This window comes from Telopea speciosissima, chromosome 2 (assembly GCF_018873765.1).
Source record: "Telopea speciosissima isolate NSW1024214 ecotype Mountain lineage chromosome 2, Tspe_v1, whole genome shotgun sequence".
Lineage (NCBI taxonomy): Eukaryota > Viridiplantae > Streptophyta > Magnoliopsida > Proteales > Proteaceae > Telopea > Telopea speciosissima.
Window position 1 is genome coordinate 9,812,330 of NC_057917.1, and position 16,513 is coordinate 9,828,842.

A 16,513-nucleotide genomic window follows, 5' to 3' on the forward strand; every position below is an offset into this window, starting at 1 on the left:
GATTTGAATATTAATTATCTTCTATTCTTTCTCATATAATTTATTCTTTTTTGTTTGGATTATAACATGAACTGATGAGCATATCAAATCAATTTTCTTATTTTTAGTTGTATACTTTTTTTTTTTTACTTGGAAAGGTGAATTGAAGTGTTTTAATCGAATCTTTCTTCACTACAAATAATGAATTTAAGATTTTATTGTGGCTCAAACTCGAAAATAAATCGATTTAAACCGATATTAACCAGATATTAAAAACTTGAAATAAACCGAAATCACACCGGATCAAAACCAAAACTGATAAAAAAAACTAAAGTTTCTTAATGGTTTGATTTTGGTTTTATCATTTCGAAATCGAAACCCGATTCAGCCCGATCGATACCGAACCCAACCGACCATTTGTCGCCTCTACAGTGAATGTATTTCATATCTCCTCATAAAAATTGTTTTTGTTTATAAGATAACAGAAAAGCGAACAGCGATGCCACTGAGAGCGAGAGAGAGAGGTTTTTATTCATAAGCACGAATCATTTGCTGTGAAGTAATCATTGATAACTGATTACAACTCCTGACTCAATAACCTGTAAGAACAAAATTTTGTACTTATAAATTCTATTTTCTTTCACTTCGTTGGACAGTAGAAAGTGTTCTTTCTTTTTTTTCCATTACCAAAAAAAAAAATTCAATAAATAAATTATAAATTTTGTACTTTTGATTCCATTTCCTTTCACTTCGTTGTACAGTAAAACTTCATATCTTCCTCTTCTTTAATTAATGGGAAGAACACTTACCCGGTCGTGTGGCCCCTGCACCAACGTGGGACCAATGGGCTGACATGAGAAGATATCAGCCAAGGGAAAATTTTCATTTTGTAGAGGAACGAGGCAATCGTTTCAGGTGGGGTTGTGTCTAAGCCGAGGGACTAAGGTAGCATTCTTTTTTCTTCGATTTTATTAGGAAAAAACTCATGAGTATCATGTATGGTTGTTATTATATGATCAGATATAGTATTATAGATTTATAGATATGAAATTTGCATGTCATAGCATGATTTGCACATCATAACATTATTGTTTACATTCGTGAGCATGCTATGAATTGTATTCTTTTTTACTGGGCTAGTTAATTCACCTCATAATTATTATTGTTTTACAAAGCATGCACATGTTGAGTGCCATTGTACTAATTGTGTCAAGAGAATAAAAGGGAAAGAAATAGAACCCTCCAAGTAGATGAGTAGGCACAAAGGTAGACAATATAAATAGACTTTTGATATTGATGATATTTTTAGTTACATTGAGATCTAAATTTTACAGATGATCTTTTGATGTATATAACAATAGTTTTTAGAGATGTATTTAGACAGAGAGGTGATATAGTAAGATGGTTTATGTCAGATGTTTACAAAATTTTATATAGAATGTTTATAGTTTCCGCTATGATAGTGTGATGTCTTTGGAAACCTATTGTCATGTGCGTAAAAATTTTAAAAAGTACACCACATATTTTTCATATCATAATCATTCTTTTATAAATTTATATTCTTAAATGTATTAATATACTATATATATTATTTCATTTATACTTACATTTAGATAGAATTTTTTAGTTGGATTCTTAATTAAGAGTTGATTATACCCTAAGGTTCCTACATCAACTTTTCTTGTCTCATGACACTCGATGAAGTAGTAAAGAACCGTCTCACCCAATAAACTACCATGTAGAAATTAGCAGGACCTTGTAATCACTAACCATATGGATTTTTCTTCCAAAGATTAAAGACAAATGGAAGATGAAGGAGAGTGACAAATTTTATTTATTTATTTATTTTTGCCTTTTGTTGGAGGAGGGGGGAGAAGGATTGTGGATGCGCGAAGTAGAAGGCATTATTATAATATTGATTGTCAAAAAAATGTTGACCTCCTTTCTGGTTAGGTAAAATTAACATTTTCATTTAGAAAAAACAGGGAGAAGGATCTATGCACTCATACTTATATTAGCATCTTACATGCCAAATCAGTTGTAGGGAACGAAGCAATATATTTAATGAGAAGAGAGAAAGGAGATCCACATATTTTAATGAGCACAGGGATTGTGAGGGGGAAGTATACACTTAGCTTGTATTTCATTTTCCCTAAAATAATTACTTCAAAAATGTTACACTTAAGAAACCTATATTAGTGATAAAGCACCCATTAATCAGGTAAAAATTAGAGCTTTAAGGCTCCCTCTCTCATGTTACACTTAAGAAACCTATATTAGTGGTAAAACACCCATTCATCAGGTAAAACTTTAGAGCTTTAAGTCTCTCTCTGTCTCTCTCTTAAAACATCTAATTGAATCCTAGGGGAAAATATGATATTTTCTGATACTCCCTGTACAACAAGAACTCATGGCTGCAACAACCATCCTCACCCGGATCTGACTCTCCTCCAGTCGTGTCGGGAGCTGGAGGATCCAGCCCAACAAAAACAAAGGGGGGGGGGCACCTGTGAAATGATCCAAACACCCCTTGTTTTGCTGGGCTGGATCCTTTAGCTCCCGCCATGACTGGAGGATCGCCGAATTGTCCTCACCCCCACCCCACCTCCCAAAAAACTTTAAAAAAGGAAATTTCTTATTGACACCCCTAAGGTGTTAATAAATTTGTAACCTTATTTTTTTACCCTCTTATTTTATTTCCAAAAGTTATGTAATGCAATTCTTAATGTATGGGTAAAAATAAGTTTTCAACAATATTTACCAAAAAAAATAAAAATTTATTACAATAAATATTTTTGAGAATAAGACATGTGACAATTAAATGAAGATGTCATTAAGGCAGTCCAAAGATAAAATAAAAAAATAGACTTGCTTAAGTTTCAACTTTCTGTTAAAGGGGAAAATATCCATTAATGGAGGAGCGTCTCTCTCTTCCTCTAATGTTGCAACTTGCTAGGTTCTGTTAATGGGAAAGCATCCATTAATGGGGAAGCACTTCAACTTCTCTCTCTTTCTCCTCCCCCTCAGGCCTCACTCCCCCTTCAAATGTGTTGACTTTATTGTTTAATTCGATTATGCCTAATAAATAAGACCATGTGCGCTGGCCAGATCTCAAAGGTGGAACCCATTAAATACTTTTAAGTCTGTTAGACTGTGACATGGACAATACCTAATCATACTACAGTATACTAATATTGGTTATGCATGATAACCAATATTAGGGTTCCTTTTCCCTAATGTTTAATGTTTAATGTTTGCTTTTTAGTACTAGTTAATATCAATGTTTTTTTTGGGGGAAGACGTTAATGTCAATGTCGTCCTCATCACTTTTAGGTTCATGATGACCTAACAAGTATTTAGTTTCAAACCAAATCAAACTGAGCAATTAGTTGATATGCTTTATACTTTACTAGGAATAGTGACGCCCAACAACCCGAGGCTGGCTCAAGTTCTCATACGGATCTGAGCCACACAGATGGGATCAGACTGTGGGACCCACCTCCCTTGGATTGCATCTGTGCAACTAAACCAAACGAGAATGGTGCTCATACGAGAACCTGAACTGCACTCCAACAACAACCCCCCTCCAAAAAAAAAAAAATATTCTAGAATGACAAGATTATCCGAAAACATGAATGCATACTGCCTATTGGGTAGTAGATAAGGACACAATACTGTATGCCTTCATCTTTAGGTCCAGGAATCAAAATATCAGAATCGACCTATTCAATTTGAAAACGGCTGAGCTCAATCCTGATTCCTGCTGTTTTAAAGCGAACGATCCAATGGGAAGTTTCTAGGTTTCATGCGGAATTTAGATTCCCAATCGATTTCAACCAATCTAAAATAGAATAAAATCGGAATCAGCTGGATTCGATTCAGATCCCAATTCCTTGTTTTAAAACCCTGATTGAGCCACACAACTGATGGATCACAGAGGACTATGTTATAAGACATGGAGATGGGCTCTTTAGTTGCAGCAGCAGGGATGAGCTTTGGACATGGAGTATCTGCTGATGTCCAGAAAGTTCATCTCAACAAAAAATAAAATTTGACAATAACAGACCTGAGTAAAAATGAGATTCAAAATACTAGAAACTCTATGTTCACATAAGATTAAGAAATTCATCTAGCAATTTTGACTTTCAAATAACAGAGCTGAGTAAAAATAAATAAATAAAGGGAAAAGAATCGCCACAGCATCAGACTACTATTTCCATCACACATGGGGTTCTTTATTCTTTTCTCTCTTGCTCTGACCATGTGGATGATACCATTCTTTGCACTGCCATTAGTGTGGCGTGCAGACACCCCCCCCCCGCCCTCTCCACACACACACTGCTGCCATGGGGAACCTTTCTCCCATAAAATAATAATAGGACACACAACTCAGACTCTTTATTGAATCATCAAAGTGGTGATATTCTTTGTATGGGTGAATCACATTAAACTGTCAGTGCAAGAAGAAAACTGATGTGCTTGGTTCAACTCAGCAGATCATGAGGACCCCATAAAAACTGATATAACTTCATCCCCAATACTGTAAACACTACCATATGAAACAGTTGCAAATTATCACCCAAAAGCTGGGTACTAAATGGATCACTTGCATTGGAGTTCCAACAAGATCTGAATGCAACTTAAAGATCCTGCTGAACGGGAAGTTAACTGATACAAGTTCAATCCAACTGGAATCGATTCTAACTGGATTGGTTTTGAACTCACAAACCAATACAGCCCAACCAACTGAAGTAACCGGAAATCACAAATTGTAATGCATATAGAAAAATGTAATCACATATCATCAGAAGAAAAATTATACAAGTTGTATAATACACACATTACTAAAGTATGTGGGATCTAAGGTATCAGATCTATAAGTTCAAATCCAACTGAAGTTTGATCAAACTAATGGGGTAGGGTTTTGAACCGACACACTTCCAGTTATATACAGTAAAAGCCACCAATGGGAAATCACTCTGTAAATCACATAAAAATAAAATCAGGTCACTATGAAAAGGTCCATAAAAGTTATATAATACTAATGGCATACTCACAAAAAATAACAATGTGCATACGTGTACTATGTACATCTAACTACAACCGTTCGACTAGTATCCAGTTCACTGATAGCCCTTGCTAAAACCCAAGTGCTGGTATCCTCATTCACATAATCCAACCATTATCTTAGGAAACAAAAATAAAGTTACCATAGAGACCACCAAACTCATAAAATCTTTCAGTAGAAATAAAGTTACTACAGCGACCACCAAACTCATAAAACCTTTCAGTAGAACAACATTATAAACTCTTCCATGCTATCTCTGACCTAGAGACCTTACCCTCAGCTTCGTACATTGAATTTTCTGTGAGCGAGAGTCGGATTCTACTTATATGGTCAATAATTACTATAAAAAAGTAGGTCCTCAGTTCTGCCTAGTGAACCAACATACCCCCTTCCAAGAAGTTTCTGAAGAGAGATCAAGAAACAAAATTAACAATCATAGCATGACCAACAGCTCAAATAAACTTAAATCACAACTACCTGGGGGGGGGGGTAGACTACTCACAGATCCACCCAATTAATATCAAACTGAGTTTTCTCTGGTCCACCAAGCAAAGGAAGTTGCTGCCTATTGCATTTCCACAGCTATTTCTGCTATCAAACGCTATATAAATAGAGGTCTTTTTTTGGGACAAGACACTAGAATTTTCTTGTAGCACACACAAATGATTAAACAATATATGAGACCCAGTTCTAAAACAAAAAATTGAACAACCTCAATTCATTTGTTTGGCAGCTCTCTATGCTCTATTTATTAAGAAAATTCTTTCTTTGCCATTGATTCCATATTGAAACATCCACTATATCTTTGGTATCTATAGGGTTCAAGCATGAAAACAGGTTCACCAGCACTTCATGCATTAAACAACCACCTTTCCGACTTTTTACACAAGCAAATAAATATTACCCCAGATTTCCTAATTACAAACCCCATACATGACAAGCAAATCTGAAATCACCATCTCGTTGACTCTTTTCTGTTTTGTCTACATTAGAATATGTCATTGTTTTTTGTTCCTTTTGACTTCTTACATTTATCACCTATGACACATTCTTAGACATCTGTAGTCCTCCACTACTCCACTAACAATATGCATGTCATTATTTCTTTTCATTGCACACATAATTCAACAATCATGTTTTTGGTACTTCTCTAATTATTACCTTTATACATAACAAGCAATAACTGAAGCCGCCATCCCTTCGGCTATTTTCTGCTGAGACATTTGTGTTCCTTTTTCATCAACTGCTATTCATCACTTATGACACTCTTAGGCAGACTGGCACCTCCAGTTGTGCACAATAACTATCAATAGGGTATCAAAATAGGCTTGAAAGAGAGAAACTGTGGACAGGGGATGCGACATAGGGCTTGAAGGGAGAAGGTAAAGAAAACAGGACTAAGATCATCAAAAAATGATGGAAATCGAGATGAAGCAATAGGAGGCACCACAAGATTGCAACCCAGAGAGATGGGGTTTTCTCCATGTCCAAAGAGTGAAGCTGAACAGGAGTATGTTTCTCTCACCAAAACTCAACTTCTTGATTCAGGCATAGTACTAAAACTCGCGAAATTTCGGTCGAGATATCGAATATTTCGAGTGTCTCGACCTGTCCGAAAAGAAACGCAAGTCCGATATGAAAAAATGTAATATTTCGAATATTTCGATGAAATTTCGGAAATTTCGGTCATCTCGTTTCGAAAATTTCAAAAATCTCGGACATTTTTGGCATTTTACACCCACAGAAAAATACCATATTTCGACCGAGATTTCGACGAAATTTCGGTATCTCGGAAATTTCGGTCAGACCGAAACACCGAAACAAAACGAGATTTAGTACCATGGATTCAGGAACCCATCAGCAATGGTGTAATGAGAGAAAAGATGATTGACAGTTTTGTTTAGCCATATAAAAGCTGCAGTTATGGGCTTTGATGATTTCCCTAAACCTCATTCCCAGAAATCCTGATCAGTATTTTGGATTAAATTCAAGAGTTTACTCATTCCATGGTAGCCCCAGGTTACAGAGAGAAAATCAACCAGGATATGAAGGCAGGCACGGGAAAATATGCAGGTCACTTTTACGTAAAAATAGATCAAGAACCTAAAGGACCAAGCATGAACAGAAAAGATCTATGTACATCCCAACAATCAATACAGAATTCAGCAACCTTCTATTAAATAAGATTATTTATTAAAAAAAATTAAAATAAGATTAGCAGATGAATTGCAATAAGAGAAACTAAAAACAGCAGCTATATGGCAATAACAGCACTCCTGTAGCTTTTATTGGAAATTTCTATTTCACGAGGGTGAATAAACTAAATCATTGAAGGCAACTCTGGATTGGTTACTTCTTGGTTGCAAGATTTCGGTGACGGTCTTTGGAGCTATCTTCATCTCTTAAGGAAAGCCAGGCACATTTGTCCCAAGAGGAATTTTTCTTTCACCTGCCGTCTGAGCTCCGCAAATTATTTAACAGATGGGTTGGCTAGGGCTGGGGTTCCTTTCCTTGTATTTGCTGCCTCCTGAACCCATTACATGTGGGGCCCATGACTTTTCCTTTCCGACCCCTTTTTGCCCGCCAATCAAACGAGACCTTAGGGTTTCGCTTGGGCTTCTGCCCTCCCTCTTGTTGTATACTAGCATTGTTTTGCTAGCTCCTTTATTTGCAATAAAGTTCTCAGATATTTCATTCAAAAAGAGAAAAAAAAATGAAAAGTACTCCAGTAGCTTTCCATACCACTAAATCCAGAGAAATCCCATAAAAAATACAAAATATTTCATACTCTGAAAAGGGAGGGAAATCCCTTTACATTGCATCTGCAACCAAAATATGGTCTCCAATGATCTACTCCTATTTTAAAAAAAAAGTACAAATAAGCTCTCATGGAGGGCGGACCTTGTTGAGGTTAGGTTGCTCCATTGTGACCAAGTGGTCATGGGATCTATTCTGGAAAGCAGGGGTAAGGCTGTGTACATTATGACCCTCCCCAGACCCTGCAGTGGCGAGAGCCTCGTGCACTGGGTACACCCTTTTACAAATAAACTCTCTTAACTAGTCCTAACAGAAGAGGACAAATCAAACTACCAACTTTACTCTTAATGCCTAAAGTAGAATACCCCTGATCACAACACGGTACCATATTTAAAAATAATAAAGTAGAAGTTGCAAACAAGACCCTCCCTAAATTTACCTATGATTCTTACAAAACTGGTCCCACTAAATAAATAAATAACCATATATATATATATATATATATATTAGAAAGTAAAACCCAAGCAATAACATGCTATTTCAGCCAACATAACTTCTAAAGGGAATGTTAGAATGTTGGATCAAATCCCACTCATCCTTAGAAGGTAAAATGCCTCTCCTATGTTGACAGTCCACATGAGATTAATCTAGAGACAGCTCCTGCATCCTAGCAATCAACACCCAAGCTCTTCATATGATAGTTCGCCAAGAATTACATTATATATCCTCTTCAATCTCATTGGTAGGTACCCATACTTTTTCTTCATTCATTCAGAATTCCCTTTCCTTAATAATTGTATTGACTGAATATCAACGTGAAGAATGGAATCAGATTTCTTTCCTACATTTAAAATCTTTGTTGAAAATTCAATTATCATTTGGTTCCAAACATATTAATTCTCCATTTTTACAAGATTTCTTTTCCTCCATTCAGATATCATGATTCAGAAAAGTACTTATGCCATGTAATCTCTCCATATGTTAATTATCCTCTATCTTATGCCTCCCACGTGGTTCTTATTTAATAACTTGAGAATCAACCATATACCTTTACCTCATAAGATTCTTTGCTAAACAAAAACTCCAGGTTCATTTTTCATGCATCCAACATAATCTAAGTTACAAATTCTCCAGTATTTCTTTAAAACAGAATATTACAATTATATTATCATGTGTTATTGAATTTTCATTTTATTTACTTTTTTTTTTTTTTTTTGGAGGGGGGGGGGGGGGAGGATAAATTAGAAGTCAACCAAAACAAAGAGACATAAATATGTCTATCATTCTCTGTAACAACCCCACAGAAAATACCAAACAATACAAACTAAACTAAAATCAGCTAAAGTAATTTCCATTAATATGCTATAGAAAGCATTAAATTCATCACAAAAAGATGCCCAGAATACAATCATTTTCCCTTGGATATTCTCCCTCAAGCAAAAGGGACCCAGCCTGCACAGGAGGAGGGGAGTAGGAATAAAAAAGCCAACAGTCTCTTCCTTTAAAGCTAAGATCATAGATCCTTCAAATTATTAAGAAAAAATCCTTTACCTAGATATTCATCACCCAAAGACCCCAACCAACCCCAAATCATACGGTCTAGTGTTTTTTTCTACAAAACTATTTCCTCATGTATCCTCTTATCTACTTAGCTGTCTTTGTCTGCTTGAGCATTTAATCCTCTTAGAGATACTCTTCTCTGCATTCGTATACTTGGATGAGATGATCAACCAAGAAGCTAAGGTACACCCTCTAAGAGAGACTGTCTCAAGTCTTATCGATTCTCTTTCCAATGTTGCCTTTTATTGCTTTCACTAACAAAATTTAATCTGTTGCATTAACCAGGAACTTTAATTTCTCCATACTAATTTAACTGATTTTAACCTCAAAAAGTCACATATGTTGGATCCTTACCTGTCACTCTCCTTATCCCTGTTATTATCGTTTCTTCATCTCACATCACTTTAATCTTTTTCACTGTCAAGTTATAGCATTCTGAAAGATTGATATCCACCAAAAATCAGGATAGGAACTGTTGAAGGATGTGCGGGAAACCTAAGACCAACACAAGACTGCAAGCAAGTTGCTTAACATGATTAGATGATCACCTCATTTCAAACATGAAACACTCTCTAGCAGTATAGCCCCACTAACAGAATTCTGCTAGACTACTTCGTCGAATTGTAACAATCAAGGGAGAATATGCATTTGAAGACCAACCTGAATCCTAGCCAATTATTTTTGCCACGGAAATTTACCACACAAGGGAGCAGCTAGAAGTACAAAACAATAATGTGATTCAATTATAATATTTAAGAATCTAGTTAAAGATGGTAGAAAATCTTGGTGGAAGGAACATTCCTAGCAACCAAACAAATAGAGCACCATATTCATTTTACAGGAAGACAATTTTTGAACAGCATTGAGAAGTTTTCTAGGAAGCCAAGCATGTAAAGAAATAGAGAAATCAATCATAAGAACAAGCAGCACATAACGCATAAAATCTACACCAGAAATCCAACAAAAGCCCAAAGTGAGACGGTTGCTAGACTTAATTCCACACAGTTAATCTAGAATAGCAGATTTCAAAAGGTTACTATTTCATAGCTTTCGATTGGATGGGGACATTATCCTAAATTTTTATCATAAGAATGAATCCGCGTTGTGAGAAAAATCATCCAGTTGATTTAATCGACCCTCTGTTTCCAATTAGTGAACAAGTTATAAACAACATCAAAGATGGGATGGGCTAATGGGAGATCGTCGAAAGAAAATTTACAGAAATATCATGCATCGTCGTCCCCATTAAAGATCAGAACAGAATAATAAGCAGTGATCTTGTGCAAGAAGGAAAGAAACAAAATAAAAGCTCATAAACAGTGGATCATCCACCCACCCATCAGAAATGATTAGCTCAATGCAAATACAACAAGAAGAAAATGAAGGGATGAAGGATAAAACACAAAACAAAACTCCTCGTCTCTTTCAGAGGTAAGTTACGAGGAAAATAGATATATTCTAAGAACTAAAAAAAGTTAAAACAAGCAAAAGAGCTGGACAACATCGACAGAAATTTAACAGAGCCAAAATCTGCAGAATTGGAAGAGCCAGCAATCGGGAAACCGAACCAAGTCAGTTTGATTCAAGGGTAAGAAGGGGGAATTGGAGAAGGTTAAAATCAAGCACCAGGACCAGATCTGTAGCGGTAGAGCTTGCCAAAGACGTGGAGAGCAGTAACGAAGCCGATGAAGCAGAGGCTCATGACAAGGACGACAGTGGGAGTGATCTTCAAGCCCGGGGCATCATCTGTGTAGAACCTCAACATGTTGCTTCCGCCCCCGCCACCACCGAATCCGCCGGACCCGCCTCCTCCTCCTCCGCCACCACCACCACCACCACCACCCAACCTCCGCCGCCGCATCCCGGCGGTTGCTGCCGCAGAACCACGCGGCGCCATAAGACCCGGCCGGGACGCCGGAGAAGACGAAGAAGCCTGAGATTGTGAAGTTCCTCTAGCCATTGACGTCGATTGTTGTCCTTCCGGGACTGAAAAACCTGAGCAGTGAACAGCTGAGCACAGAACGAGAAGGAGAAGAGAGAGAGAGAGAGGAAACTAATGGATCTGTCTGTCCTCCTTTGATAACGTGTTATGGACCTTACGGTACTAGCGTTGAATGAGATCGGGGCCTACAATGGTGGGCCCTTTGGTCCCAGCTTCAAGGCTTGAGCCAACCGACGATTAATGATGTGTAGTCCGTCTAGATCTGTTTAGACCTGAATTTAGTGCGCTTCTTCCACCTCACCTATTTAAATTTCAAACAATCTTCGTTTTATATGATATTCTGAACTGGTGGTTGGCTAGTGTCTATTATAGCTTCCGATTCGAGCTAGTAGGGGGCAAATCAGGGGAGTGGCCTATTTTGGAACACATAGTCACATACTATTAATTAGGGGTGCAAGTTTGGCCATGTTGGTTCGATCCCGCCCTAGCCCGTCCTGAGTCCGAACAGGGTCTGGGCTAAGATATTTGGTCATGAGGGCAGGTCATGGCTGAAAATTTCTGATCCTGAGTTAGGGTCAGGTCGAATTAGGGTTGAGGCCTTGGGCTAAGCCTAGCTCAACCTGACCTTGTTTTAGTTATACTATAGAATATATATTAATATAATATATATATTATAAACTTTAAACTTCACCCACATTTTGTTATATAATATACTATATATGAAAATAATAAGTGATATAATATATTTTTATTATAGTGTTATTTTACGTAAAATTTGATAATTTTCTCTCCGGCCTATTCTAGCCCATGCATTTCCTTTCCCCTCCCCATGATCAGGGCCAATCAGGGTCAGCCCAGCCCTATCCTGAGGGCGGATCAGGGTTGGATTTTTCAGGCCCTGGGCCTAGCTAAAGGGACTTAGGGTCGGGCTAGGGTTTTATAAAGCCCAGCCCAACCTGATCCTGTTACAACCCTACTATTAATACTGGGTTTTTCAAGTCAATGGGTTCGGTGGATGATGCAATGTAGTGCGACAGTTCGAGGTGGAGATGTTGACACGTGGCATCTTGGACATCCAACGGTTCAACTCATTGTTCATTTATTTTTTGGTTTTTTCGAACTCGGCATCGTTGGATGTTCGAACTGCCACATGTCAACATTTTCACCCCGAACTGCCGCATTGCACACCTTTAAGGAATCGGAGATGATTATTTTCCATACAATGTGTTCAAATCGTTACATACCATGTGAAGGTGAACGCCATGGGGGAGGTCATTGGTTAAGTCTCCTCTCATCGCGAAGGCAAGGTTGCCTCCTGAGCCCTCATCGATTCATCTTATGTTAGTAGGCATAGTTGTGTCAACTCCTTCGCACTGAATGCTCACGGCACCTCTCAGGTGTTAAGATCAATCGTGTAGATCCAATGATCTCTCTCATTCCCTTCTTTCTTTTCGTCGATGATTGCATGGTAATTTCTAAGGTCGGAGAAAATGAGAAGTGTACCATCATGCGACGTCTAAGAGAATACTATCTTGTCTTTGGATAAGAACTCAACATGCATAAATCCAGTATTCTCTTCAGCCCAAACACTGTAGCATCAATTAAGGGTGGGGGGCATCCATCTCCCTCACTAGCTTTAAAGAGGTTACCAGTCATGGTAAATACCTCGGCTTGCCAATGGAATTTGCCGGCTCTAAAATGAACCTATTCTCAAACACAATGGAAAGGGTTCAAGTCAAATTATCAGGCTAGAGAGATAACCTTTTGTAGGCGTCAAGCAAGGAAATACTCATCAAATCGGTGGCCACCTCTATCCCCTTTTAAATCATTTCAATGTTCTTATTTCTCGAGGAAACTTGTAAAGTGCTTGAGCAACATCTAATCTACCGTGTGACAAATATTTGGATCCCACCTTAATATGTTTATCTAAAATTAAAAGAAGCCCCGACAACGTTTCGGAAAATGGGGGTAATCTGGGTGTTTCAAGGGAACTATTGTCTGCATCCAATGGCTTCATGTGCAACCGTGCACAAAACTTTTTTATCGTAAAAGTTTTACCAAATTTTATAAAGGGCTTTTCATATCCACACTTTCACCCCCTTGATTTAGAGCTTGTAAGTTTGGGAAGTGAGTCATACGATGGCTTCACTCTAAAGCCATTTCACCAACTCTTTACAAGTATCATAGAACATTTTAATTAACCCCACATTTGATGGACATGTTGTCCATAATATCATCCAGATCCATCCACCCTCAGTTCCCTTACACACAAAATATTGTAAAACAGTTTTTCTCCTCTTGGGCTTAATATATTTGACCCTTGTGAGGGGCCTTTACACAAAAAAAAAAAAAAAAAAAAAAAAAAAACTATAACTCCCTTGCATAAAATTAATATTTGAATTAAGGATGCCAACGGATATTCGAAAATCCAATTTCGATCCGCCTTCGTATCCGTTTAGGAGAATCCGAATCCATCCGAAAATCAGATACAAATATGATAATCCCCCTATCCAATCGATTATTATCCGATTCGTTTAACAATTCGACGGTAATAAAATGTCCGAAATATATCTTTGTGTCCGTCTACCCGATTAATTTTTTTTTATTTTTATAGTTTTATAAGTTAAGATACTCTAATTCTTTTTCTAGATTTTCTATTGGTTTATATATATTGTTTTTTGCATTGTGATCCGATCGATCACTATCCGATTCGTTTAGCAATCCGACCGTAATAAAATGTCTGAAATATATCTTTGTGTTCGTCTATCTTATTAGTTTTTTTATTTTTATAAATTTATAATTTAAGATACTATGATTCTTTTTCTAGATTTTCTATCGATTTAGACATATTGTTTTATGCATTGTGATACATTGAATCAAATATCTATTAAAATAAATACAAGATAAAATCTAAAATAGAAAACGTAAGAAAATCAAAGACTAAGAAGAGTAGAAGAAATGGTAGTTGCTAAACTCTCAAATCTCAATCCTAATCTTCATCAACAAAATGGTAAAAATGTCAATGGATAGGACATTATCCGAATGCGTCCAAATATAATCAGATACGAATATGATAATGCCACTATCTGACTGAATTCTATCCGTTTAGATCCTTATTTTGAATAAGCTTGTGGCTACGGATACCTACCACATATAGGGATAAAAAAACCTGTCTTCACTTCTTTATGTTTTTGAGAGAGGGGGTGGAGAGGAGTGATATATGGTGTCAATAAGGATCGCAGGAGAGGATCCTGGTGAGAAGAGTACGGTCGACTCCCAAGCATCAACCATTGATTAGCAATGTCCAACACCGTGTTGGAGTAGAGAACAAGCTTGTGCTGTAGTTACACTGAGGTCATTCCACACTTCGGACTACCTTTCCAATTTTCAGGGTTTGAATGATAACCCATCTTGGGTTCTTTTAGCACACTAGGGTTGAAGGGAGATAATGCATCAGGCTGTTCGCAAGGCCAATGGACCGACGTTCTTTGTGGAGGAGTGTGGCCCTTGCATGCGTGTGGAGGCTAATGAGAGTGTGTAAGTTGGTACTTGGAAAAATGGGATTATCGCTTTTCATGGGGATGGCGCGGTCATTTCAACCCCTCTATGTATGTGGTTGGATGATATACTCTCCCAAAAAGAACTTTTCTCCTATTTCAAAATAGAATAGACTGGATAATTAATATTTTGAACCAATTTGATTTGGCTTGGCTCATTTTGGTTCATAGTTCATCCCTAATTTCCAGTTGAAGATTTTAGAAAAATAATCAAACCCTCAAAAGTAAAACCTTCACAAAACATACACAGAAGCAAGTCACCTGGGTCGAGGATTGAATTGTAATGGCACAAATATAAATGGAAGCTTCTTGAAGCAGTCTTTAGAATTGTATAAGGATCAAATGAAGAGATGTACATGGATTTAACAAGTATTGCTTAACAATTTCCCTAATTTAGGTTTCAGGTAAGGAATTCGAAACTAGTTGATCGGTAATCTCCATTAATTCTTGTCATATGCAGTTCTTCGTACAGCAATAGATTCAGGAACTGCTGATTAAAATCGGCATAATCGATCAAAATTCCTCAATATCAATGGCCCAAAGTCCCCAAACCCTCAAACTGAGAAAAGTTCACAGAAGTAGAAGAACAAGAAGAAGAAATAAGGCTCGAATGTCGATGCTAACCTCATTCTCTCCAGCCTCAGATGGTCGGCGGGATCCGTAATTAGGGATGGCATGAATTTATGGAATTACGAACTCGGTTTTGTCTAATTCTCTCCCCTCCGGCGATCAGAATCATCAGAAAAGTCATCTTTTACTCTCAAAATCTTGTTTCAGTTAGGTACTGGGCGTCGTCCTTGCAAGGCAAGCAGGCGTCGGCGTGTGCGAAGACGAGGATCGATAGTGGACTTTGTAGAAGAAGAAGAGGAGAAATGATAGATGGTGGTGAAGATGAGGAGCAACCCAACACATATCACCCCGTACACATGTTGACTCAACCTTCCCAACGATATCATTGTAACTCTGCAACTCCGATGATGAAGATGCTGGTTTCGCTATTCGCTTCTCCTTGTTTTCCTGCTTCACTTTGCTCGCTCTTGATCTCGACCCTCTCTTCTTCGCCTCTTTCTTTGTTCTGTTATCTGGTGGAGAATTGAATCTGACAAGTATATATAAAGAACGATGGAAGGGGAAAACAGAGGGCAGAAACCAATGGTCGCCGCTGTAATGAAGAAACTGAGGGCAGAAACCATGTGTTGGGGGTAACGCGGTCATTGCACGTAGCATTGTGTCTGAGCAGCACGGTCCTACCGGACAGCTTGGCAGTAGATCCTCTACAGTATGGTTTTAGACTTTTAGTGCATGATATCGAAAATCTCAATATGATAGCAATATGGTATTGACATGGATCGATTGTATCAGATAAATTTACCTTTCAATATAATAGAGTTGAACTGAATTTTTTTTTGTTTGATTTTGATTTTAGAAATTGAAATTCCATTCAGTTTTGATTTTAGGTTAAAAACATTTGATTTGATTTATAATTTGCATAAATCGAATATGAAATGAACTTAAATCATATTGAAATCTAAATCTAAAAAGTTAAAATACGAGTTCTAAGATTTCAATCTTCACATTGTCTCTTTTGCCTGTCTTTGACAATCGATTCTTCTCACTTCTCCTCTACAGTTATGCATTTCTATTCAAGTT

The 16,513-nt window shown here is 37.3% G+C and overlaps 1 protein-coding gene across 1 annotated transcript; it reads right to left on the reverse strand.

Annotated features, from left to right (window-relative positions):
- Positions 1-10,659: 10,659 nt before the first annotated feature.
- On the reverse strand, positions 10,660-11,424 carry LOC122649677 (protein transport protein Sec61 subunit beta-like). Its single transcript, XM_043842915.1, has one exon. It carries the CDS (start codon positions 11,322-11,324, stop codon positions 10,983-10,985), a length of 342 nt encoding a protein of 113 aa, XP_043698850.1. The 5' UTR covers positions 11,325-11,424; the 3' UTR covers positions 10,660-10,982.
- Between the last annotated feature and the right edge of the window lie 5,089 nt (positions 11,425-16,513).

Coding starts and splice junctions, on each gene's coding strand:
- LOC122649677 (XM_043842915.1), bottom strand. CDS start 11,324: ATGGCTAGAGGAACTTCACAATCTCAGGCTTCTTCGTCTTCTCCGGCG.